Source organism: Triplophysa rosa, linkage group LG19 (genome assembly GCF_024868665.1).
Source record: "Triplophysa rosa linkage group LG19, Trosa_1v2, whole genome shotgun sequence".
Taxonomy (NCBI): domain Eukaryota; kingdom Metazoa; phylum Chordata; class Actinopteri; order Cypriniformes; family Nemacheilidae; genus Triplophysa; species Triplophysa rosa.
In genome coordinates, this window is record NC_079908.1 from 1,387,994 (window position 1) to 1,413,777 (window position 25,784).

At 44.9% G+C, this 25,784-nt stretch overlaps 1 protein-coding gene across 9 annotated transcripts in view; it reads right to left on the reverse strand.

Moving 5' to 3' along the window:
• Nucleotides 1–25,784, reverse strand: part of LOC130569795 (rap guanine nucleotide exchange factor 6-like) — a 71,912-nt gene that overhangs the window by 22,074 nt on the left and 24,054 nt on the right. For 6 of the 9 annotated variants that reach the window (XM_057359663.1, XM_057359657.1, XM_057359658.1 and 3 more), the window contains 2 exons: nucleotides 24,519–24,656; nucleotides 23,940–23,957 (listed from right to left, as the gene is read on the reverse strand). The exons of 1 other annotated variant lie outside the window; for it this stretch is intronic. In XM_057359663.1, the coding sequence (XP_057215646.1) occupies nucleotides 23,940–23,957; nucleotides 24,519–24,656 (156 nt within the window). Of the gene's footprint in view, nucleotides 1–14,618; nucleotides 15,249–23,939; nucleotides 23,958–24,518; nucleotides 24,657–25,784 lie in introns of those variants that run through there. 2 more of the 9 variants (XM_057359660.1, XM_057359666.1) reach the window with 2 other exon arrangements.

The following is a 25,784-nucleotide window of genomic DNA, read 5'->3' on the forward strand; positions in this document are numbered from 1 at the left end:
GGAAAAGCTTTTTTTAGTATCCCCGGAATCAAAGCCATCATGTGAGTTAGCACAACACTCCACCGGCTCAGCAACAGTAACAAATCACCATTACTCAAGAATGATCTACTGCTGTTCTGGTGGGAAACGTCAGTGAATTATTCATGTGTCCACATGTTCCCAGTCAAATCCAGAGGCAGTAAAACATTCGTCCACATGACAACATTTCATCTGTCCAGCAGAGAGAAAACACTGCACACATACATACATCACAATCAGATGATTGATTCTGCACATTCATGTGTAACAGGTCATATTCAAACAATGAGGCTGTTCGTTAGAAATCACGCACATATGTGGTGCATTTACATGTTGTAGAGTCCTGCTGTCGGATTGCTGTCTTCAGTCTGTGTAAATCAACAAGACAACTTTGGCAATCAAATGTTCCTGGCACTCGATGGGTTAAATGATGAGGATAGACTTGGAAGGCACAGCTATTATTCCACCTCAAGAATACCATTGCTATGGTTAGTATATACTGTAACTAACCGTATGTTTGCCATGTTTACCTGGGTAGTGGCCGAAACTGTTGCCCAGTTCTTGACATTGGATTATACCATCAGAAGGCTTCAAATAGTGTTATATAGTGTAAGTGAAGCGGGGTGTTTGCACGGGTCCTGATGTCCAGCAGAGGTGAGTAACGGCTGCATTAGTGCTACATGTGCATGGAGGCTGAATGAATTAGGCGGAGTAGTGGAGGGGGCACATGTCCCCCCCCCCCGTCAGATGCTTCCTCCTGCGCTAATTCACTGAGAGTGCTCTCACAAATGAGACTGCAGCGGGCAGCTATGATCAATGAAGGCAAGTCTGCTCCAGTTTAATGACATTACAACAGCATGTGCATTAAACTCTGAGTGAACCACTGGAACACTGACCTCTCCATCTTAACATGAACACCACACAGATACACATACAAAAACACACTGATGGCTGCTAAATCAAGCATTACTGCAACTGTTCCTCATACCATCAACCAAAGCCCTGACATCAAAGGCTTGTAAATGAAACATTTGAGCTTCAGACATGAATGATGTCTGAAGTCATGTGAGGTGAAGTGAGTTTAGATGTGACTTTGACTCTGCCGCTTTGGCCTGGAAACCAACCACAACACCATAACTTACTGTAACTTACTGTAGGAGTGTTTTGAAGCGAGAGAGAAACAGTGAGAGAGTGTTTTGAAGCGAGAGAGAAACAGTGAGAGAGTGAGAAACAGTGAGAGAGTGTTTTGAAGTGAGAGAGAAACAGTGAGAGAGTGTTTTGAAGTGAGAGAGAAACAGTGAGAGAGTGTTTTGAAGCGAGAGAGAAACAGTGAGAGAGTGAGAAACAGTGAGAGAGTGTTTTGAAGTGAGAGAGTGAGAAACAGTGAAAGAGTGTTTTGAAGTGAGAGAGTGAGAAACAGTGAAAGAGTGTTTTGAAGTGAGAGAGTGAGAAACAGTGAAAGAGTGTTTTGAAGTGAGAGAGTGAGAAACAGTGAAAGAGTGTTTTGAAGTGAGAGAGTGAGAAACAGTGAAAGAGTGTTTTGAAGTGAGAGAGAGAGAAACAGTGAAAGAGTGTTTTGAAGTGAGAAACAGTGAAAGAGTGTTTTGAAGTGAGAGAGTGAGAAACAGTGAAAGAGTGTTTTGAAGTGAGAGAGTGAGAAACAGTGAAAGAGTGTTTTGAAGTGAGAGAGTGAGAAACAGTGAAAGAGTGTTTTGAAGTGAGAGAGTGAGAAACAGTGAAAGAGTGTTTTGAAGTGAGAGAGTGAGAAACAGTGAAAGAGTGTTTTGAAGTGAGAGAGTGAGAAACAGTGAAAGAGTGTTTTGAAGTGAGAGAGTGAGAAACAGTGAAAGAGTGTTTTGAAGTGAGAGAGTGAGAAACAGTGAAAGAGTGTTTTGAAGTGAGAGAGTGAGAAACAGTGAAAGAGTGTTTTGAAGTGAGAGAGTGAGAAACAGTGAAAGAGTGTTTTGAAGTGAGAGAGTGAGAAACAGTGAAAGAGTGTTTTGAAGTGAGAGAGTGAGAAACAGTGAAAGAGTGTTTTGAAGTGAGAGAGTGAGAAACAGTGAAAGAGTGTTTTGAAGTGAGAGAGTGAGAAACAGTGAAAGAGTGTTTTGAAGTGAGAGAGTGAGAAACAGTGAAAGAGTGTTTTGAAGTGAGAGAGTGAGAAACAGTGAAAGAGTGTTTTGAAGTGAGAGAGTGAGAAACAGTGAAAGAGTGTTTTGAAGTGAGAGAGTGAGAAACAGTGAAAGAGTGTTTTGAAGTGAGAGAGTGAGAAACAGTGAAAGAGTGTTTTGAAGTGAGAGAGTGAGAAACAGTGAAAGAGTGTTTTGAAGTGAGAGAGTGAGAAACAGTGAAAGAGTGTTTTGAAGTGAGAGAGTGAGAAACAGTGAAAGAGTGTTTTGAAGTGAGAGAGTGAGAAACAGTGAAAGAGTGTTTTGAAGTGAGAGAGTGAGAAACAGTGAGAGAGTGTTTTGAAGCGAGAGAGTGAAAAACAGCGAGAGAGAGTGTTTTGAATATTCATATGATGCGGTGAGATCAGTCGGTGGGAGGGTCTTATTTCTGCAGTTATCTTGTTTCTGAGCTATGAAATCAGCATCAGCACAATGGGTGTGCGATAGCACACATCCAGTACAGGATAAGCCATCCTGATGATCAGGAAGTCAGTTAGAGCTCTGTCCCGCTGAGGGAACCCAGAGGGAGCTAAATGCTTAAAGACAGCACTGCCCAGCCCAAACGAGGAGTCCACTTCAGCGCCACACGCTCACAGATGCTTCCTGACACCTGCCCGCTTCGCCAGGACATCCACTGTAAACACTTTTATCCTGTGCTGTTAAAAGCACACATTCTCCTCATGCTGATGGCAGATGGCATGGAAAACGTCTTGGTTACGGATGTAACCTCAGTTCCCTGATGGAGGGAACGAGACGTTGTGTCGAACCGACAGATTGGGGTTTGTCTTGAGAACCTATCATCTTCTGAGTATTTAGAAAAGGCCAATGAAAATTGAATGAAATTTGCATGCCGGACTCCTCCCCGGATGTCCGGGTATAAGAGGGAAGCTGGCGTGCTCATTCATTCACCTTTTGGTCTGAGGAGCCTAAGCATCCCCCCCCGACCGCTGGGGTGGGCGGCCAGCGTTGTGGCATAAAGGACACAACGTCTCGTTCCCTCCATCAGGGAACTGAGGTTACATCCGTAACCAAGACGTTCCCTTTCTGTCGGTCTCTCGACTTTGTGTAGAACCGACAGATTGGGGTTCCTATGGAAAATGCCACAGCGCTGAGCCGCGTCACAATCTTTAGCGGAGCGACGCTGACTGGCCTGGGCGAGTCAGACGTGAGCGCTACCCGAAATTGTAACCATCCAGTGGAGAGGTAGGGGGTCCCAGAGCTTTTTCAAAAAGCTGGGAAGCCCCTGCCACCGGCCGTCACGGGCGGAGGCCTAATTCTCTAACAGAGAGAAGCCGCCCGGCACCGTAAGGGCCACTGGGTAAGCATTATTCCCCCCTGGGGGAAAAATGCTGCAGAGACCACTACCTAAGGAGTAGTGGAGACACCACATGGTCTCGCCAACAGGGGAGAACTCATGGAAAATGTGCGGACTAAAGAGTTAACCGCAAGGTGGGAGTCCACCTAGGGAGGTCATGGGTTGCTGAGGTGGGAACCATTCATGAGGATACATCAGACGGAACAGCCCACAAAGGGGGGGTTACCACGTCTGGAGCACTAGGTCCGGTTAGAGATATGTGGCAGATAACTCAAATGTTCCCCGGCCTAAGGGGCAGGGCTGCTCTGCAGGTGCTTAGTGATGGATGGAATGCCTGTTCTTTACCCAGTGGAGAAAGAAGGGAGGCGTAACAGCTGCTGATCCCCCTACAGGAAGGGGGAAGGGCTTTAGCAGGCGTACGCCTTACAGGCGTACACGTTGCCCTGCAGGACTCGGGCTGACACCGGTTCCGTGCATAGGTATTAGATCCTCGCGGAGTTGTTGGGCACAGCCCAACCCGCAGCTCTGCAGATGTCTGCCAGAGAGGCGCCCTGAGACAGTGCCCATGAGGAGTGTTCCTCACTCCCAACGGGCAGGGGCGATTTTGAGATCGGTATGCCGACGGCATCCACGATCCAGTGAGCCAGCCTCTGTTTGGAGACAGCCCTTCCTTCTGCTGACCTCCAAAACAGACAAAGAGCTGCTCAGAGCTTCTGAAGCTCTGCGTGCGGTCCAAGTAGAGGCGCAGTGCGCGTACTGGACACAACACGGATGGGGTTGGGTCTTCCTCCCCGGTGGAGAGCACCTGCAGGTTCACCACCTGGTCTCTCGGGAGAGTGGTGGGAACTTTGGGGAAGTGGCCGGGACGGGGTCTCGGATAACGTGAGAATCCCCGGGCCCGAGTTCTAGGCAATCTGTGGACACGGAAGGTGCTTGCAGGTCCCCTACCCTCTTGGAGGTGAGCGCCATCAGGAGAGCCATCTTTATCGAGAGGTGAGAAAGAGCGGCAGCTCCGAGAGGCTCGAAGGGGGCGGGGCCTCATGAGGCTCGCCACCTAGGTCGCAAGAGGGTATGGAGCGTGGATGAGACGGTCGCCTTCTCGCGCCCCTTAGGAACCTAATGACCAGGTTGTTCAACTGGGTCGTGATGAGCGGCCGTAGCGGCTACATACACTCCCAGTGTGGAGGGGGGACAGGTTACTCCCCAGTCTCTTTTGAGGAAGGGACAGCCCGTTCCCGATCGAGCAACTCCGCGGGTCTTCTCGCCGAGAAGAGCACCAGGATGAGAAGAGGCACCACTTATGGGCGTATAGCCGCCTAGTGGCCTAGGCCCTAGCCTGAGTGATGTCCCAACCAGACAGGGGGTGGGCCACTCAGGATCTCCTCGTCCCGTCCAGACATGGAGGTTCCAGGGTTCTGCCTGGGATGCCATAACGTGCCCCTTCCCCTGGGAAAGCAGGTCCTTCGCCAGGGGGAGCGGCCAGGGGGGAGTTGTTGTCAAGAGCCTTAGCTCCGAGAACCAAGTCCTGGTTAGGCCAATGGGGTGTAACTAGTACCACTTGATGCTCCTCTTCCCTGGCCTTGCACAAGACCTGTGCAATGAGGCTCACTGGGGGGAAGGCGTACTTCCGCTTGTCCCGCAGCCAGCTGTGCGCAAGGGCATCCGTGCCGAGGGGAGCCTCGGTCAGGAAGTACCAAAGCGGACAATGGGTGGAGTCCGGGGAGGCAAACAGGTCCACCTGTGCCTGGCCGAACTGCTCCCAAATGAGCCGGACTGTGCGGGGATGGAGTCGCTACTCTCCGCGAGGCGTCGACTGACGAGAGAACGCATCGGCTGTCTGGTTCAGGACGCCTGGGATGTGTGTGGCTCGCAGGGAACTGATCACCTGCTGACTCCAGAGGAGGAGGCACCGGGCGAGTCGTGTTAGCTGCCGTGAGCGAATGCCACCCTGACAATTGATATACGCCACGGCAGCTGTGCTGTCCGGACCAGCACGTGCTTGTCCTGCACGAGAGGTAGCAAGTCCTCCTCAGTGCAAGTAGCACAGCCAACAACTCTAGGCAGTTGATATGCCAACGCAGGCGGGGACCCGTCCACCGCCCCGACACTGCGTGCCCGTTGCACACGGCACCCCAACCCTGCAGGGAGGCATCCCTAAGGGGACCCTTGTCCGCAGAAGGTCATGGGAGACCAGGGGGTTAGGGTGCATCGGCAGAAAAACGTGATGACCATACGCCTGCTGCCTGTGTGCCACACTCTCCAAGGAACCTGACTCTGTAGCCAGTGTTGGAGCGGTCGAATGTGCATCGACCCGAGGGGGGGCACCCCCTCCGAGGATGCCATGTATCCCATGAGCCTCTGAAATAGTTTCAGGGGGACCGCTGACTGCCCGAAAGCTTCAGGCAGTTCAACAAGTTTAGTACCCGCACACCTTCCCTGAGGGGAAGGAGGGCGGCTTCCACGACCTTAGTAAAGACCCGTGGAGACAGGGACAGACCGAAGGGGAACGAGACATGAAAGTACGCGTCCTTCAGGTCGATTGACATGAACCAGTCCTGACACCTGGCGGACGTCAGGATGCGCTTCTGCGTGATCATCCTGAAAGGCAGCTAGTATAGGTGCCTGTTCAGAACACACAGAACCAAGATAGGGCGCAACCCCCCGCCTTTCTTGGGGACAATGAAATACGGGCTGTAAAACCCGTTGAACATCTCGGCTGGTGGGACGGGTTCGATCGCTCCCTTCGCCAGAAGGGTGGCAACCTCGGCCCGAAGTACGGGAGCATCCTTGCCTCTGCCTGAGGTATATAGGATGGCCTGAAACTTGGGCGGGCGTGTGGCGAACTGGATCGCGTAGCCGAGACGGATCGTCTTCCCTAGCCAGCCTGACAGTCTGGGAAGCCGGAGCCAGGCTCCCAGAACTGTGACAGGGTACTAAAGGTTCGATCTTCTTCATCGTCCCCCGGGGGGTGGTTTGATGGTTAACAGTACGGATTCCTTGCCGGGGGAGGACCCCCGGAGAGGAGATCGGCTCTGCTGTTTTTCCTGCCTGGCGACTGCGCAGCTCAATGCACTGTCTGACTGAGAGTGCTGAGGGCTGGTGTTTATACTCGACATTGCGCTTCGCCGTGACGCAACGTCGAGTTGCCGTCCACCGTCGTGCCGAGGGTGGGAGCGGCTGTGATAACCCAGAGAGAGAGGAAACTCTCTTTTTGAGAGTAAGTGGGCGCTAGCCCCCCGGAGGGGGCCAGCAGATGGTGAGACGGGGCAGGATCCGTCCCTTCCGATTTCCCAGCGATGAGACTGGGGTCGGGCCCAATGGTAGCCTCGATCCCCCTGAGGTCTTCCCATGATGGCCGCTTCTGCTTTCGCCACGGCTGCTGATGGGGCGATGGTCTCCTCTTCGCTGTCTTTTCCAGGGGGGCCGCCTGAGTGGGGGGCGCCAGAGCTGGAGGGCGTCGAAGAGGACCAGGGCTGCTGGGAAGCAGACGGTGCACGGGACTCGACGGCCGAGGCGGCCAAGTCGCAGCACGGGAGAACTGCTTCTTTACTGTCGAGAACTGTGGCTCGACAGAATCACCAACCAGCCCCCCCCCCCTTGCGAGATGGGTGCGTCGAGAAAGCGGACCTTCTCGGCGTTACTCATCTGCTCAAGGTTCGGCCAGAGGAGTTTCTCATGGACCATAAGTGTGGACATCGCCCGACCCAGGGCCCGCGTGGTCACCTTGGTCGCCCGTAGAGCGAGTTCAGTGGCGGCGCGGAGTTCCTGCATAAGCACTGGGTCGGTCTTACCCTCGTGGAGCTCTCTCAACGCCCTGGCCTGGCAGGAGCCATAGCGTGGAGAGAGGAGGCAGCTTGGTCCGCCGCAATGTAAGCTCTCGACACCAGAGATGCCGAGACCCCACATGCTTTGGACGGGAGTCTAGGTCGAGCCCCCCCCAGGTGGCCGCCGCCTACAAGCACGAGTGCACCGCGGCGGCACCACCTGGGGGACATCGACGTATCCTCTAGCTGTCTCAACCTCGAGGGAAGGGAGGGTGACAGAACTTTGTTTGACGTGAAACGTGCCGGAAAGGGGGCGTTCCAGGTCTTACTAAGTTCCTCATGCACTTCCGGTAAACATGGCACTGGGGGCGGGTGCGGCTTGGAGCCGCGCTCAAACCCGAGGCGCCATGTAGTGGGCCGCGAGCGCTGGGAGAGGCAGTGCGGGCACTGCAACCCAACACTCACGCCCGGGAAAGCATGGCTGACATTTCGACATCCGCTTCTTCCTGGGCTCGACCCCCCGAGGGAGGGAGCCCGAGGAATTGTCGGAGTCGGATGGCAGTACGTCACCCCCCAATGCTGCAAGAGACCTCTCATCATCACGCATCATGTCCGAATACGTGATTGAGGAATAAGACGGTGGGACCGTCTCCTGGGGAACGGTCAGACGAGCGAGACGAGGTGCGAACGGTCCGTAAGCCAGTGGCTGCTTGCCGTAGCAGACAGCAGGGCCGTAGTCCTGCCGCCACGGAACGGGGAGCAAACGAGGTGGTGGCTGAGTCCAGTGGGAACACAGCCACCCATGACGCAACGTCTGAATCGTCACCGCCCGCAGTGCGGGCAGGACGTATCCACAACGTCTGCCCCAGCGTACTGGAAGCAGTCATCGTGTCCGTCCCCCTCCTCGATGAGTGTGTTGCACCCATGAGAACAGCGGGGCAAGCCACGCTGGAGAAATTTAGCTCTTTTAGAAAGGAAATTAGCTCGAACACCTCCGGAACTGCCGAGACGCCCAGGGGAGAGTCACTGCAGGAAGGGACCGTCCGCTGCACCACGTCGTAGATTCCAGCAGAAAAATGATCACCAAAGATTGTAGAGAAGCTCATCAGATGCGTAGGCTCTGAAGAACAAAAGGTGAATGAATGAGCATGCCGGCTTCCCTCTTATACCCGGACATCCGGGGAGGAGTCCGGCATGCAAATTTCATTCGCCAATTTTCATTGGCCTTTTCTAAATACTCAGAAGATGATAGGTTCTCAAGACAAACCCCAATCTGTCGGTTCAACACAACATCGAGAGACCGACAGAAAGGGAACCATTAATTCTACAATGATGGAAATATATTGATATAAGGCCAGACATCAGCACTCAAGAGATCTTTCATTGAAGTGCCTAACTAAAACAACACTTGCAGTAAACTTGCTAACACTCAACATAATGTCATAACCTATACAACAGCATTTATGAATAAAACACTTCATTTCATACCAAATATTTGATGCCATTTGGGAACAGACAGCAGACTGTTAAGATTCTCAAAGGTGAAGAATATGTTCATCTATCCCAGATAAAAGCAGAAAGAAAAGTCAGTAGTTATACGCTCATTGATCAGCCGTGTATTAAAGCTTTGGTATGACGATACAGTTTAATCTAAACCTTTAATGTTAAGAACTTGAGAAACAAAGAAAGGCCAAATAAAAATGTGCTCCATTATTTAGTGGTGACTCTTAACGTGTGAATATTATCCAAACAGATGCTGAGAGCTTTTAGCTGCTTCATCCTGGGAGGTTTAGGGTGTCATGTGCGCAGGAAGGTTAGGCGATGGGGATCAATACACTTAGCATTAGACCCCGCACGTTAAATGAAGGCTCTTCAAGGCAAATGTTGCCTGCACTTTGAGAGGCCGGCTTTACCTTGAGTTCCTGCAACTCACATTTATGCTGACTGATAGGAAATCTATGAGCGAAACTTTGACCATCGGCATTACACCGCAAAAACAAAGGTCAGACCCTTGATACACTTTCCCCTCAGACAAGATTTGTGGCAATAAATCATGCTGCTATAAAAGTCAGGTACTTCTGATCGCTTCAACAGGAACCTCTCATTTTCACATCGATAAACAATAACACACACTTCAATAAACTGTAATCACATATTTATCACCTCCAAAATTCGCTATGCTATGTGTCAGAATTTGTGCAATATATACATTATTAAGTTTAGAGTAAAAAAAAATTCAGTTGTGCTGAAACGTCGCTCGATGTAATCTATTCTCTCTCCGTGCATTTGTGTGGATCAGGGAAAGGCTTTCATCAGAACGGATGGGCCGAGAGCAGGTACCTGACATCAAGCTTGTCCATGGATAGTAAAGAGGGGAAAATAGATGCTAAAGGCTTTCAGAAGGCCTTTAATAACACTGCCGGGTTGGTCGCTGCCAAGTTCAAAGATGGCCCGTCCCCAGGACATTAATGGAGCACAGAGAGTGCAGTCCAGACACAAAGCTGAAGGCCAATTATCGACTCCTGAATTATGAATGATGGAGATCTTCCAGCTCGGACATATCACAGCACGCCATGAGTCAAAGCTCACATCCCTGCACTTAACCCATCCTCTGTCTCCGACTGCATATCTCAAATATCATTTCATGAGGATTTTCATCCACCAGTCAATGACGAAAGAAACATGCAAACCAGCGAAATAACAACAAACAAGAAATAAAGAGGTTATTCCTCTTAAGAGAGATCATATATACATACAGATCATATATAAATTAGAAGTATGCAAAACATATCTTTCTTCTAAAACACTACCCTTCTGATAATGGGTCAGTTGCAAAAAAAACAGTGGTTACACTTTACTTAACACTAGAACTCCCGGAAATCTATCACTACGAGAATGGCCGTATCAGTCATTTTGACCGCTCATATTAGACTGTACTGAATGTCATTTTTGCCATGCAATATTTACATTCAAAGCTTCTATTGAGATTATAGAATGAAGCTTTGAATGTCTGTTGTCATACTATATTATAATGTTATATCACACTAAAAAACGTCAAAATCCTCAACCACATAACCAAGTGCCAAGCGAACGCAGATGGGCATACATAATACGATCGTTTAAAATAAAATAATTTACATGTTTCATTTTTGTATATAATTTTGCAAAAGCTACGAGACCGCACCCGAAGGTGTGTGACTCGCTTTGTGTAGACTTTCAAAAACAACATTTTCACTACAGTGAAAAAACATTGCTCTTCTGCTTGCCGGTGTCCTAAAACAGAACACCAGCAAGCAGAAGAGCAGTTTTTTCACCGCAGTGAAAATGTTGTTTTTGAAAGTCTAAACGGCAACAAATATGGATTGATGCAGAATATTTCGTTAGATAAAAACATGTTGTGAATTTTAGAAATGATTATATCTAACCTTTTTTTCCCTATATTTGGATCACACGAATCGCACCCACCACTGGAATCAAAATGTATGAATAAATTGATGTGTTTTGTTAGGATAGGTAATAATAAACATCGGGACATGAAATTCTTACGAATGTAAAAATTAATTATTTCATCGTCAATCACAGAACTTATTGGGTAGCCTGCTAATTACAGATATTCGAAGTAGATAAAATGATGTAAAATAAAAACAAATTTTAGAATATAATAAGTAATAAAATATTACAATATGCATTTCATTGCATTGTAAATACCTTCATAGACATGTATGGACATATGACAAAATTAGCAAGATCAAAAACAGTTATAAAGTATATTCGCTAACCTTTGGGAAAACGAACTGATTTAGAAAGCTGTATTTCATTTTTGCTGACATTTTGAGGGTAAGCTACGTTTTAGCTTAGCAATAACATAAAAAATTGCCAGATAATAAGATGCTAGGCAACAGTGGATAATCTTCAATGTCGGGAAAGAGCGCTGAAATTATACAATGTCTGTAATGCATACAGTCAATACCATCAGGCTACAGTAGTTATATGGGTTTTATTTCAACAAACTTGTTACATTGCAAATTTTAAAAACGGTCAAAATGACTGCCTTGGTAGTTCTAGTGTTAAAGCATATATGCTGTCAGGAATCACGGGAGGGGAGAGAAGAACCCAATTGTAGGCAGCGTTCAGGGGTAACAACAAGAATATTTATTACAAAAAAACACAAAACAAAGACCCACGATGGGGTATAACAACTCAACAAAATAATAACAGGACGTAGACTAACTAACAATAAACTGGGATAAACACATAAGACATAAACTAAACTGACACTTACTAAACTGACAACAACTTCAAGAACAGGAACAGGAAAACAGGAATCACACTCAGGGTACTAGACATGATGATAACCCAGGTAACACTCCAACAAGCACACCATATACAATACACGAGCACAAGACAAAGAAACATGAGGGCATTAAATAGGGCAAGACAAACGAGGGATAATGACACAGGGCAGGTGAGGGTAATGGAACATGGCCGGAAAGTAATACGGGAAACGAGAGGGGTGGGGTCAATGACAAGACACTGGAAAGAACGCATTATTATTGTCCTTTTGACAAGAATATGTTTCTCTCCACACATAACCAAAGACTTTGTCATGGCTCTGCCTCAGGACCAGGAAATCCAAGACTAAAAGAAGCAGAACCATGACATATGCAATGCATTATAAAAGTAGTTTTAATGTATTAATTATGCCTTGTAATGCACCTTATAATGTCTCATAACTACAGTTTATACATTATAACACTTATCAATTCATTGTTACACTGCGCATTTTTATTTTGGTTATAATTCTTTACAACATTACAACGCACATTATGAACAATTATAATGCATTATACCATTTAATAACCCTTAATAATGCATTACACCTAAAGGCTTTAAGTAAAGTCTTACCAAAACAGTTAATAACGTTTTTTTTAGTTTAGCCTATACCTTATACAATTTGCATACAAACTTGCAAAAATATTCTGCTATAATTGTTAATGACATGATATATGACAATTAAACTTTAATATTTAATACATTGTATAATGAACCACAACCGACTTTCTTGATCACAAAGTATTTTGCAGGTGGACTTACTAGACTTTATTAGACATTGGAAAAATGTAGCTGACGTGATTTACTTGATCGAGACCCGTCTAAAAGAAAGTAATTGACACTGGTACTGTAAGCTTCTTGACATTCTACAATAAGAATTTGCTGGCTCACATTAAGCACAGACACGCAGCAATAATAAACATTATCTTTCCTTCATGTCTCTAATCTTCTAGACACGTTTTAATTTAAAGATGCTAAGCATACTTCCATACATTTGTACATGTTTTAAATAACCACAAAGGCGCATCAAAGGTTGTTGTGGGGTTGGCACTTACAAATGACTTTCCTTAAATTATTTAAAATCTGAGCGTGAATTGTCTGAATGAACCTAATTATGAGATTCTGACTTGTAAAAAGCGTGCTTATGCTTCTAGAACATATTATTACAACTCGTGTCACAAGACATTTCTGAGAGCTTTGACTCATACCACGTGACCGCAGCATAACATAATGTTAATAACGGAACTATAAAATAACATTATTAACAGGTTCATTTTACTTAAGTGTTTCTGTTCACAGCCAGTGGTTTCATTTCAGTTTTTGTTTATGTTTATGTTCCTGTTTAAATTGAGTTGGTTTCGGTTTGTAATTTTTATTCCTCGAACCAGCTCAGAGCTCTGTTCACTAACACTACGAGCCCGTCAGGCAGTCACACACACATCTATAGACTAAACATGATAATAATGTAACGTTTTCACAAACGCAGGTTTCTGTAGTTTACCCTGATAATAATCCTAACAATTCAAAAAAATTGCACCGTGCAAACCACTTTAAAGTTTGCATTTTCAGGCCCAAAACACTGCTGTTGTGTAAATGATCGGGCAAAATGCATAAGGTTTTGAGTTTTCAGTGGAAAACAGTGTTGTGTAATTACAGAATATCTCCAGTGCTTTTGAGGGGATTAACAGTGGATAGTGAGTAATGAATAACACAGGGAACACATATACTTGAATGCACGGCAAGTCGCTTTGGATAAAAGAGTTTGCCAAATGCCATCAATGTAAATGATGTTGTCAGCAGGCAACGAAACACTGTCTACACATTCAAACAAATTGACACCCTTTCTAGCACCAATACAGTCAGTACACAAAGGACCGACCGTACACAAACTGAACTATTAGGCATGTTTTGAGCACAGACATCAAAGAAATGCACCGACACAGGTTTGGAGGTCAAACAGGTAAACTGTGAGTGTTTCTTAGTGAACATGAGAGGAGATTTCAGATGGCAGCGTTTGAATTGGGAGTGAAAGTGTACATGTGCATCACTTCTCTCCAGAGGGCTTATTAGATGCCTGTGATTTTCATAATGAAGATAAACACCAGACGACTTTAAAAAGAGACATCTGGTGTGGAGTTACTGTACGTCTGTCATGCTTCCAGAGCATTAGAAATGTCTCGAGTCTTTTAAGAAGATGCAGTAAATGCAGCAAGACTGCAGCAACTCACGGAAGATACTCGTCTCAGTCCAGAACTGTCTCTCAGTCACGTCCATTATTAACGGAGCATCGTTCAGACAGGACCTGTTGCTAAATACAGGAACTGCCTGCAATGTCGCAAGAGAGTTTCTGAAAGCTCAGAAGTCTTTTCTCTGTCAGCTTCACATCACCACGGTTCCTTAAAATCCATCATCCGGCTGCGCCCAGCAACAGTCCTGCACAACCAACTAGACAAGATCTCTTGTGTAAAGAGCTCACTTTTCACCAAACAAACAAGTGGCAAAGCTTCATATTCCCGCCCAACATTTTCCTCATTGAATATTCATCGTCCATTACATAACGAAAGTAAAATGGGTTGTAATTTTGGTATTATTAAATACTTTTTCCTGTCCCGGTTTTGTGATGCAACAATACGTCATTGGTAGAGTGTGAACACATCGATGCTTTCAGAAGGTCCTGACATGTCAGCTTCTGGCTCACAAATGGCAATGAGTTTGGGGTGGAAGCAAAAAAAGACAAGGCAGATTCATCTGTATGGAGACAGTATCTAACTTGTGATGTTTTATTCAAGCAAACGTTTAGATCCAGCAACAGAATATTCTGGTATAAAGGATTGAACGTGCCTCTGAAAACCACACTGAGAAAAAAGGCTTTCCATGATTTTTTTTTTCCGTCTGAGAACAGATGCAGACACAATACAAACACTGCACACTTCAATCCCAAAACAACACACACACACACACACACACACACGCATGCATCTGCAGCAGAACAGCACACTGAAGAATTATGACATCACTTACTTTGGAGGACCACGGCTGGAGGCAGTTGGCATAGCAACGGACGAGGAAAGCCATTTCCCAAGAAGAGAGGGAAACTTTCCACACAAGAGAAACGACAGAGAGCAAATCTTTCAGAGAATCCTGAAGGATAATCAAACAACTTGAAACGAAGAAGAGAATCAAGCTCTCCAGTTATCCATTTCAGCAGGAAATCACCAGGAACCTCATCAGCTCTCGTTCCTGCACAACTCAGTGAAAATCCAAATCCTGATGCTGCTGGCTACTAGACGCTCATCTCCACTTTCTAGCACGACTTCAATACACGAACACAACTCCAAAAGTCCAGAGGTAGAAAGCTCTTTAAAAGGGTCCTGGCAGTGTTTGCACTCTTCTGATCCAGTGCTTTTGTGCTGTATTTCAGATCAAGCCCAACGCAAGCGTTTTTTTTGCGGAAAAGCTGCAGAATTGTGCGGCCGTCCGCCTCTGAGGCACGTCTCCAGTCTCCAAGTGCACATCCCCAGCCGGAGACTTCAGGAGATCTCCCTCGAGAGGCGTCCATCGATTGGACGCTCTGCCGCTCAAGACAGAACGTCTAAGAGTGAGAGGCGCGGAGAGAAGCCCGGCAGAAAAGCATGACATCACCTGCGCTGGGAGGGCTGTAGGAGCGGGTGGGGCGGGAATGGGGGACTGCATTAGAGCGATTGGCTGCGCGGAACACAGGAGACGCCGAGCATCTTTATTGATTGAAAAGACAACATAAAACCAGCGTTTTCTCAAATGTCCTGTCCGCAAAAACACAATTCATAAAAGACAAAGATGAGGCATAAATGACTGCCGCACACACGCAGGGAAGTGTGACAAATGTTTGTTATGCTAATGTATTCTTTCTGCACGCGTGCCGCTCGACGCGACCCGTTCAACTCTTTTGTGACTGTGACAAAGGCATGCTTCTGCAGTGCCGTAGGATAAAAGGAGAAATTGAAAAAACTTGATGGTATTATCAGGTTCGTAGGCCGGTAAATTCCCAGACTGCTGAAAACGGAGAGCGTCTGACAGCTTTAAAAGCATGCGCTGAATAATGCAGCTGCATGGAAACATTCTTCTGAAGGCAGGACGCAATTGGAAGTGCCCGCTCGGATCGCCTCAAACCTGAAGTATGACATCATCTTTTTCAGAAGCAGCCAATGGGAGCTCAGCACACAGAGCTTCCCAAAGAACGAGAGAGGCACGGCGTCTGATGGCCACGTTCAAATAAAACACGACTGGGTGTGAAGAATTATGAGGTGAATCCCTGACAGGTCGTTCTTACAAGACTCGGGGGACACAGAAGGAATAAAAACATCTTTCAAATCTTTAGGTTTGGAGGAAGAAGTGATGTACAGACAGAAACTCTGATTGTGTTAAGCCTCTGGAGTGTCTGATCTATGATCTGTGATTATCTGAAAATTCCTATCGTATGTTTAACGCATTAAAAAAGGCAATATTAACAAATACAACAAAATGTTTTTTAGTGTTATACAGTATGACTTTGGCCCATCTCAATTTATCACGAAAAGACAAATGTAAACAAGCCTTAAGTCAATTATCTCAAAAACTGTGGTTCTTTCAAAACATCCCGCCCAACCAGACACAGCAACACCAACTCAAGCAACAACATGAGTTTGAAGACGTTATATGATGTCGTTATATATATAGTTGTAATAATAACATGTTTAATCTTTCAACTGTTTTAACGTTTGGATTATTCATGTCATTCTGTCATGTGACATAAGTGTTTGCAAAGGCTTAATGTAATTGCTAATGTTTAGGCTTATTAAGCGTGACATAGTAACAAAGATAAAAAGTCTAAATTCACAATTATTGTTGACAGTATATATATTGGAAAGTGAGGTTTGATCTCCAGTGTTGTAAGTATTGTGATGAAGCTGGAAGAGGAAATGACAGAGAATATGAGCTGCAGGTAAAGAGACAGCAGGCAGGATGTACTTCCTGTGAGAGAGAACGAGAGAGTGTGCGAGAGGTTAAGCGGTGTGGCTTTATCCCGTTTGCTGGTTAAGTAACGCGAGTGGTAATTCTCGCTGTAGCTCTGTCTCTTTCTGCTCACTGTGAGTATTCATGTATGGACGATTAACACTACGGAGACGTCTCAAAGCTGATTCATGAGTGGCTAATAGGGCCAGAGGAGGAGTGCCTGTGAGGACGGGTGATGGGGGAAGGGGTCATCCTAATCCCCCCAGATCTCATTGTCTCGCCTGCTTGTAGAAAGGTGACATGATATGATGGGTTTAATCCAGCACACACACATGCAGGGCTGAGCCTCTCACACACTCAATATTAACCCAAGCGAGCGAGCGAGCGAGCGAGTGGCAGAAGGTTAAAAAATGAGCAAATGATTCAATTTATTAAATGTTTTTACAATCTGTTAAAAGCTTTTCAGGCAACAAACTCACTGCCTGACACGGGACAAAAACTGTTGTAATAATAATACAGAGTAATGCCAGTAATAATAAAAACTCAGGCTGTTCAACCATTAATCACGATTAATCCCATTCAGAATAAAAGTTTGTGTTTGCATAATAATGTGTGTGTGCACTGTGCATTTTTATTTTGTGTTTATAAACATGTACCCATACATGAAATAATTCCATGTATATATTTATATATAATCTAAATTATACATAAACATTTATTCATTTTTTTACAAAAGTCACAACGCTCAAAAGTAGGACCCCTTTAATGGTTGGTTTTCTTACAAGAAATCGTTTTTCCAGTTACTCTCAGAAAGAGACCGAATCATGGCCCTTTTCCACAGACACATTGCCAAAAGTCTGTTTCCAAAGAAACAAATGAAATTTTCATCCTAGAAAACTGGCATCATACTGGACCTTTAAACCTGCTAGTGGCAACAACAAATCACTAGAAAAGCGCTATAATCAACACAACTGTCTACACAGGAGTGCCTGATGTGACGTGTCACAAACGATTCATCTGTTGATATTTCCTACTGGCATAGACTTCTTTGTGAGACATCTAATGTCCACAGTACGATATGTCTGTGTTTATTGTGGACATCTGCAGTGGTTAGTGTAAATTCACATTGAATATTCAATGACTGTCGAAATCTTTGAGATGGGTCTCATGACTTAATTCATAAATCACATCGAAATACAACAAAACTGTTCAATTTAGCGAGTCTGTCATCCTATATTACACTCCTAAATGAAAATGTGTTTGTTATGTCATTTTATTTTGTTGTGGAAAAAGTTGAGAAGTGCAGGTGTGTAGAGCTCCAGTAGCAGGACTTCCTTCTATTTTTCCAGCTCTTCCTGTAGAGACCAGCAGAAAGAATCTGAACACATACAATCATCCATCATCAGAGATCTCCTCTGCTATACGTGGATGAAAATATAACGCATACAGTATAGAGCACGTGAGGCAGGGACGGGAGGAGGCATGATGTCATCCTCTAAGATTAGCCCACCAGCACAAACAGCAGCCGCAGAGAAGACACTCCCCTCTCTCACATCCACATCCAGAAACTCTCTCTCTCATGCAGATAAAGCCATGAGAAACATGTGAGGAGAAATCACCAGCGTCTCACCGAACCCCCATGAAACCCCCACACTGACCTGACCCACAATCACACACGCCAGTTTACACAACCTTTAACAGCCGCAGAAATGTCATTCAGAGTTACGACTGTCACAACATCAGATTTTCACCACGCAATTATCATAGTCGAAGGATTCAGGATCATGACATTATCACAATATCCATTGAAATTAAATAAATAAATCATTCATCTTTTATATGTTGTGTTTCTCTTTACTAGCAAGTGAATCACACTTAAAATATACTTCACATATACCTACTACACTGGAGCTGAAATATTATCATTGTGTAAGCATTACCACTATATCAATAAATGTGGTTATAAAAGAGGTTTAAAAGCTTCTTTGGTGCAATTCGCATTGTGAAGCACTATAACAGATACAGAAATATATATGTGTAACAAAATTGTTTTTCTAGAAGCAGTTTTTTCCACAAAATGTCTAAATTTAAGGCAACTGGTGCAAGAAGTAACTGTGCGTTAACACCGCCGCCATCGAGAGTGTCAAAAATCGCTCTGGCAGCCCTGTCAACAACGCTGTAGAGAGATTCGTGGATGCTCTGGTGCTCTGATGTAGACCAAACTTTACAGGCCTGCGTTCTCTGGAATTCTCTCAAGCGGTGGACTTCTTCGTTCCGATTGGTTGCCATCGAACCGCGTCATAGCTCATTATCATAAAGCTGATTTTAATGCCCTCAACGGCCAAGATGCGCTGCGCCGCTGCCGGCTCACATTGGAAATGAATGACTTCCGGCCACTATGACGTTCTCGATGGTGGCGGTGTGAACGCACAGTAACAGTCATTGTGCTGAATGTCCACAAACACAGTGCCTACAGGACTCCATATGAACACCGCCACCCTAAAACATCAAGACATTTGGTGTTGCATGTCAATGTTTCCACAAGGTTAAAGCAGATGTTTCTAGAGAAGAACCTCTTTCTTGGGTGTAAAGAGACCCAAGGCTCCAAGCTTGGAAAGAGATTTCACCTTCAGAATCACATTAAACCTGTACTCAATCACTTATTCAATGCTATATGGACAGAATCTAAACAGACACGAGTGAAGACAACTGTCATTAAAAGCTTTGTTTTATCTGCTGTATCTGGCAGAAATTAGGCCGGTTACGATATCAGTTTAGATTATGAGTCATTGTGATATCATCTGTTATGATACAGAGACAAATTCATTAGACAGTCGTGGAGTATTGTAAATACACACATCATGCCGTTCTGTAATGACACAGGCAGCTGTCTTCTTTACTGAAATCCCCCCTCAGGTCCCTCAGGTCTACGAAGGAAATGCTCTTCTGGTTCTTTTCTCTTTTTAGCTGAACGGAGTGTAAAGAAACCTAAGTGCAAGAGAACAGCACTCTGCAGAAGTCTTGCATGACAGATGATGAAGAAATGTGTGAGCCTGTGAGCGATGACGGCAGGAAGATCAGCAGGCCAGACGTCTTGCACACTGACAGGAAACACAAAACCACAGTTGCATGCTGCTCTTGTTTACGTCCTGTTTTACTCTCTCTACACTCATCACTTCAATATCATTGAACACCTGTGAGCACCTTCATACACACCAGAGTTTCCAGCGGAGGGTAAATAACATTTAGGGGTTTTGGTCAAATGTCCCACATACTGAAACGACAGCTGATGATTAAATGTTACAGCTCCCTTTGTGAAGAACACAAGGATTGCTTGCACAAAACGTCTTGGTTACGTATGTAACCTCAGTTCCCTGATGGAGGGAACGAGACATTGTGTCAAACCGACAGAATGGGGTTTGAACTTGAGAACCTATCATCTCTGATTGTACTTTTAAAAGGCCAATTAACTTGGCGAATGGCATGACATGCCAGTCTCCGCCCCGTACATACGAGTATAAAAGGAAGATGGCGTGCCCATTCATTCACCTTTTAGGCTGAGGAACCTGAGAAGCATTCTGGGTCGCTGCAGTGGACGGCGAAGCCGTCTCAACGTCTCGTTCCCTCCATCAGGGAACTGAGGTTACATAAGTAACCAAGACGTTCCCTTTCTGTCTGTCTCTCGACGTTGTGTCGAACCGACAGAATGGGGTTCCTATACGAAACGCCACGGCGCTGCGCCGCATCACGTCTTCCAGTGGAGCGACACTGACTGGCCTGGGCGAGTCACAAGTGAGCGTAACCGCGAATCGTAACCATCCAGTTGTGTACTAAGGCATCACATGCGTGAGTCACGATGAGAGGCTCTTACTAACGGCCGTACAGGCGGTGGCCTTTGCCACTCTAGAGGCGAGATAGCCGCCCGGCACCGTAAGGAACACTGGGAAGCGCTACCCCCTCACCTGAGGGGGGAACGCTACGGAGACCACATCTGCCGTAGGGAGATAATACGTGGAATACGTACACGGTCTCACCAGTGGGGAGATCTCATAGGAGTAGTATTGCGGGGGCCCCAACCAGGGGTGCACAAAAGTGGTGGAATTCACCGAGGGGAGGTCACAGGTTCACCGACAGGGGAACCAAGAGTGAGGAAACATCAGATGGGACTATCCAAGGAGGGGGAGTCACTATGTGTGGAGCACTAGCTCAGGTATAGGGGTTCACCTCGTGAGGGAAACTCACCTATACTGGGCTTGGAATACGAGCGGTCCAAGTAGAGGCGCAGGGCGCGTACTGGACACAACACGGTAGGGGTTGGGTCTTCCTCGCCTGCAAGTTCACCACCTGGTCCCTGAAGGGAGGCCAGGCCGGGGTCTCAGTACCATGTGGGAGTCGCCCGGCCCGAAATCTAGGCACTTGTTGGACACAGAGAGTGCATGCAGATCCCCTACCCTCTTCATGGGAGCTGCCACAAGTGAGTGATGTGCAGCGATGGCGGCGACATACACTTTGATCGTGGCGGGAGAGAGGTTGCTCGCTAACCTTTCTTGAAGGAAGGACAGCACGACACCGATCGCACAATTCTGTGGGTCTTGCCACAAGTGAGTGTGATGTGCAGCGATGGCGGCAACATACACTTTGATCGTGGAGGGAGAGAGGTTGCTCTCTAACCTTTCATGAAGAAAGGACAGCACGACACCGATCGCACAATTCTGTGGGTCTTCACTGCGGGAAGAACACCAGGACAAGAAGAGGCGCCATTTGTAGGCGTACAGTTGCCTAGTGGCTGGGGCTCTTGCATGAGTGATCGTGCTCAGGACTGCGGGACCGAAGGACAGGACCTTGTACTGGTATGCTCGACCCTAGAAGGCAAACCGAAGAAACAGTCTGTGCCGCGGGAGAATCGAGACATGAAAGTACGCGTCCTTCAGGTTGATAGCCACGAACCAATCCTGATGTCGGACAGACGTCAGGATACGCTTCTACATCAACATTCTGAACGAGAGCCTATGAAGGGTCTTGTTCAGAGTGCGCAGGTCCAGGAAGGGGCGCAGCCCCCCACCTTTATTGGGGACGATGAAGTAGGCGCTGTAAAATCCCGAAGACATCTCGGCCATAGAGACGGGCTCGATCGCTCCCTTCGCCGGAAGGGTAGCGACCTCGGCCCGAAGCATTCTCTCCTCGAGAGACCGATAGAAAGGGAACTTCTTTTATTTTTTATAGAGCTTTTCACAATTTTGCAAAGGTGAAAAGCAGCTTTACATACATTTAAGCAGTATTTACTGCGGTTAAAGGACACAGAATACATTGTTTATACTGAGGTAAACGTGGTCGAATATGAGCAATGATTCTTAAAAGAGTAAAAATACTACGCGAATGTCACAATATTCAATTTAATTATTAGATTACTATGTCAACTTCATGTTTGTTTTTCTTTTTCATTTTGTTTTCTTTTTTCAATACATTACACTCAAAATACAAGTACATGAAAGCTGATAGAGCTTGTGACCATCGTGACTCTTAAAGCAATTTTAAGTGTCAAACCAGAATTATTTACAATATTATCATGTGCAGTATTAACACAATATCATTAATAACAATGATTAATATCACAGTTATTGTCAATAGCGGTATATTGTGACATCTCTAATCCAGAAATACACTGAAATGAATCTTAAAGTCCCAGTGAAATAAAAAAATTACAATACCAAATTTTTCGTGAAATATTGCAGTGTTTATTGTAAATAGTTTATCAATGTGGGTCATTCTGTTTTTTAAATTCGTGTGCAGTCATAATCTTCAGTTAAAATCTGAAAATGCACTTCAGTCCTGTAGTGACTATCTCAAATGATGTTTGTTAGACGGCTTGGGCGGAGCATCCTTTAACTCCTCCCCTTCAACTGTCAGTCTGCTGCCAATTCTATTTAAAAATGCAACCCCTGTTTTTATACATCCAATCAAATCGCAGAGAAAGGCAAATGCCACGGCCACTATTTTTCTCATTCGAAATTCCATTTCACTCAAAAATACGAAAGTAAAAACGATTGCAACTTCCGGTTCACGGGGACTTTAAATCCTGCACACCCAAACGAAGTTATCAGTGAATGTGTGTCCACTTTAGTATGAGTAACAGTGCTGCCGTGACAAACAGCATTAATAAACCTGAACTGCAGAGGTAACCTCTTCTACGCATCCATCACAATGAGAAGCTCTCTCACTGCTCATGCCAGCTATTCACATCAACAGCAACAGACATTCATTGAGGAGTAGAGAACACACTAGATGCCCAAACACTGCTTTCCAAGAACCAGCACTGCACACAGACACATTCACATTTCTCCACTGAATAACACACATAAGGACTGGAGAGCCAACACAATCCCACACACAGACTGCTTTTGTTTTCACACTTTCATTCATCACTTAAAGCATCATTACTGCTGCTATAATGCCTCAGGGGCAATACTTAACATACGTGCCATATGTAATGATGAAAACAAGGCTTTAAAAGGGACCTTATTTGGTCTCTTATTTTCATGTTTACTGCACGTTTAAATAAATAAAAATGACAATTATTAAGTTATATAAAACATTACTTTTATTCAACCAAACAGAAATGTTTTTTATTATCAAATACAGCTTTTTTATCATTTTCAACTAACTTTTCAGCCCACAATAGCCAACTGAACTTTAAATGATTCAAGGATCTCTTATATTCGCTAGTGACTGAAAAGTTCAATAGTTTAATTGAATCGAATCAAATGAGTCATTTGTGTGCGAGTCGTTCTGAACGCAATGTGCGTTCATACTGGCGAACTCGCTGTGTACATTATACGCTGATTCAACGATCCAACTGCACAGCTAAAGACATTACAATGATGTACGTCATGTTAATTTAATAAATTTCAAGAAATTAAACGTACTTGGGTGCAAAACAAACAGCCGTAAAACACAGGCTGGCTCTTGTTCTGCAACTCTTTTTAGCGCCTCAGTGTGCTGATAACAAAACAGCGCCTCCACTGTGGTGTAATGTCGCAACTGCAGTTACAAATGACAGTCTGTTAAATGCACGCAGCATTTCTTGTGAAGACTCGCAACATAATTTTGGCGAGAGCCTGAGGCGGCACGACATTTGACGGAGGTGGCCGCCTCCGATTTTTCTATGCAGGAAAAACCCTGAGGATGTGTAGTGCTGGTGCCGGGGTTAGGATAACAATAATTTATCCATCAGTCTCACTTCTCATGCTCCTCAAAATAAATACGGTATCTGACTGAGGTCCACAGATCCTGTGTGTTCACAAACACGTTTTCTATGAGAGAACAACATTATCTACAACAAAAAAGTTTTAAAAGTGAAATTCCTTTTCTTACCTGCTCATCCGTATAATCCTAAAGGACCACGGGGGCAGAGAGAGAGAGAGAGAAAACACAAAGAGACAAGAACACATCATCTCTCAGTGTCTTCAAATGGTACATGATCTTACATTGAGTAACTGTATATTTGCGGTCAGTGTCAGTGGTTAATTATAATGATGTCTAAAGCACCACTGCGAGCAGATATTGCTTTACAAAGCATGTTGTTCCAGTAGTGAGACATGTGTTCACGAGATTACTCAGAAGTGTAACTGAAAGTCAAGATGGATGTTATCAGTCTGAGAAACTCCTCCCTCAAACACAATGAATCAACTGTTGACAAGTGCTCGAGCTCAACTACTGTACAAGTTTATCTCTCACACTTGTTTAATGTACTTTGATAGAGCCCCAGAAACTGGACAAACGGAATGAAAACACAATAAAACGGGCTACATTCAAAATAAAAGTCAATAAAATGAAGAATGTTTGTAAAGGCCCATGTGTTTCACGTGTTTCATTTGTCACGGAGAAAGAAGGATCTCGTTCAACGTTAAATAAAGGGATCTGAATAAGGAGCGGATGCGCAGGTTCTCTTACCATCGGTGAGGGGTCCTGATTGTCCGTTATCAGTTGGCGCTCTCCTCGAGGGTTGACCTTACGAAAGCGCCGCCGCGAGTGCCGCTGAGATCCGTCTCTCTGTAGAGCCCCATCGTCGCTATCGCTGGTGTTCTCCACCTGTAAAGAAGCAGTGGCAGATATCTCAGCATCCTGGTTGAACATCCAGTTCTTCCAAATCCCAGAGAGCCTGTGGAGGCGTAGAAGACTCATTTCGGATCACATTTACACGCTACGGGACGAAGAAGTGTGAACGCCGTTCGCTGAGAGAAAGAGGCGTTGGTCTTGACAGATGGAGGCAGCGAGCGTACACAGCACAGCTACAGGCGGGCCGCAGTTTCCTGTAGGAAGCTGTAAATACACAAATATCCTCTCCGAACAGAAAGAACAAGATTCTGGCTTTTCAACACCAACAGGCTGTGCAGAAACATGCATTTGTGTCTTATTTAATAGTAAACAACATGTTTTATAGGTAAAATAACACTTTCATTTTTAAGAAGTATATGGTAAAAGCTAAATAATTTCTATATTGATCTAATAAAGGGGTCTGGATAAGTTTTGATCCTAAGCTGCCTATCAAGACAGTATTTGTATGATTACACCTCTTAAGAGACTTAAAAAAACAATCGATGTCAATCACAGAATGCCTTCCGATGAATTCAGTTAAAAATAAAATAAAATTTCAGAAATGTGGATTAAACACATTTTATTCCACACTGAAAGATATTTTTTTAAAAGATCCATTTTAAAAATGATGATTTTGCCAAATATCGGCGCTATCTGCTGGAAAAAAAAACAACAGAAAGCCAATAGAAACCATCAAAAAAAGTTGGTAACGCTTTAGATTACGGCCCGTAACGTACCGCATAATTAAAACAGAATTTACAGCGTAACTAATTGTAACAATAATGTACGTCTACAATACATATCTGTAGGTAGAGGGAAACAATATGCAAAGTTTGGGGAGTAAAGGGGTAAGAGTAAGGAAAATTAAAAAAATATTTATGATGCCATATAAACATCCAAATCAAACCGCTCTTAAAATACTTGATTATAGTCTCAAAATATCAACATTGTTTTTGCACATTTTAGACATTAAAACTTATTAAAATAACTCATAATAACTCATAGTTCAAATAAATTATTTGTGACCAACAATCCTAAAATCAATCAAATAAAAATGAATCCTAAAGTCAAAACTCAAAAGTCAAATTTACAGTTGACAGACAGTCTTTGCTTGTGCAAAAA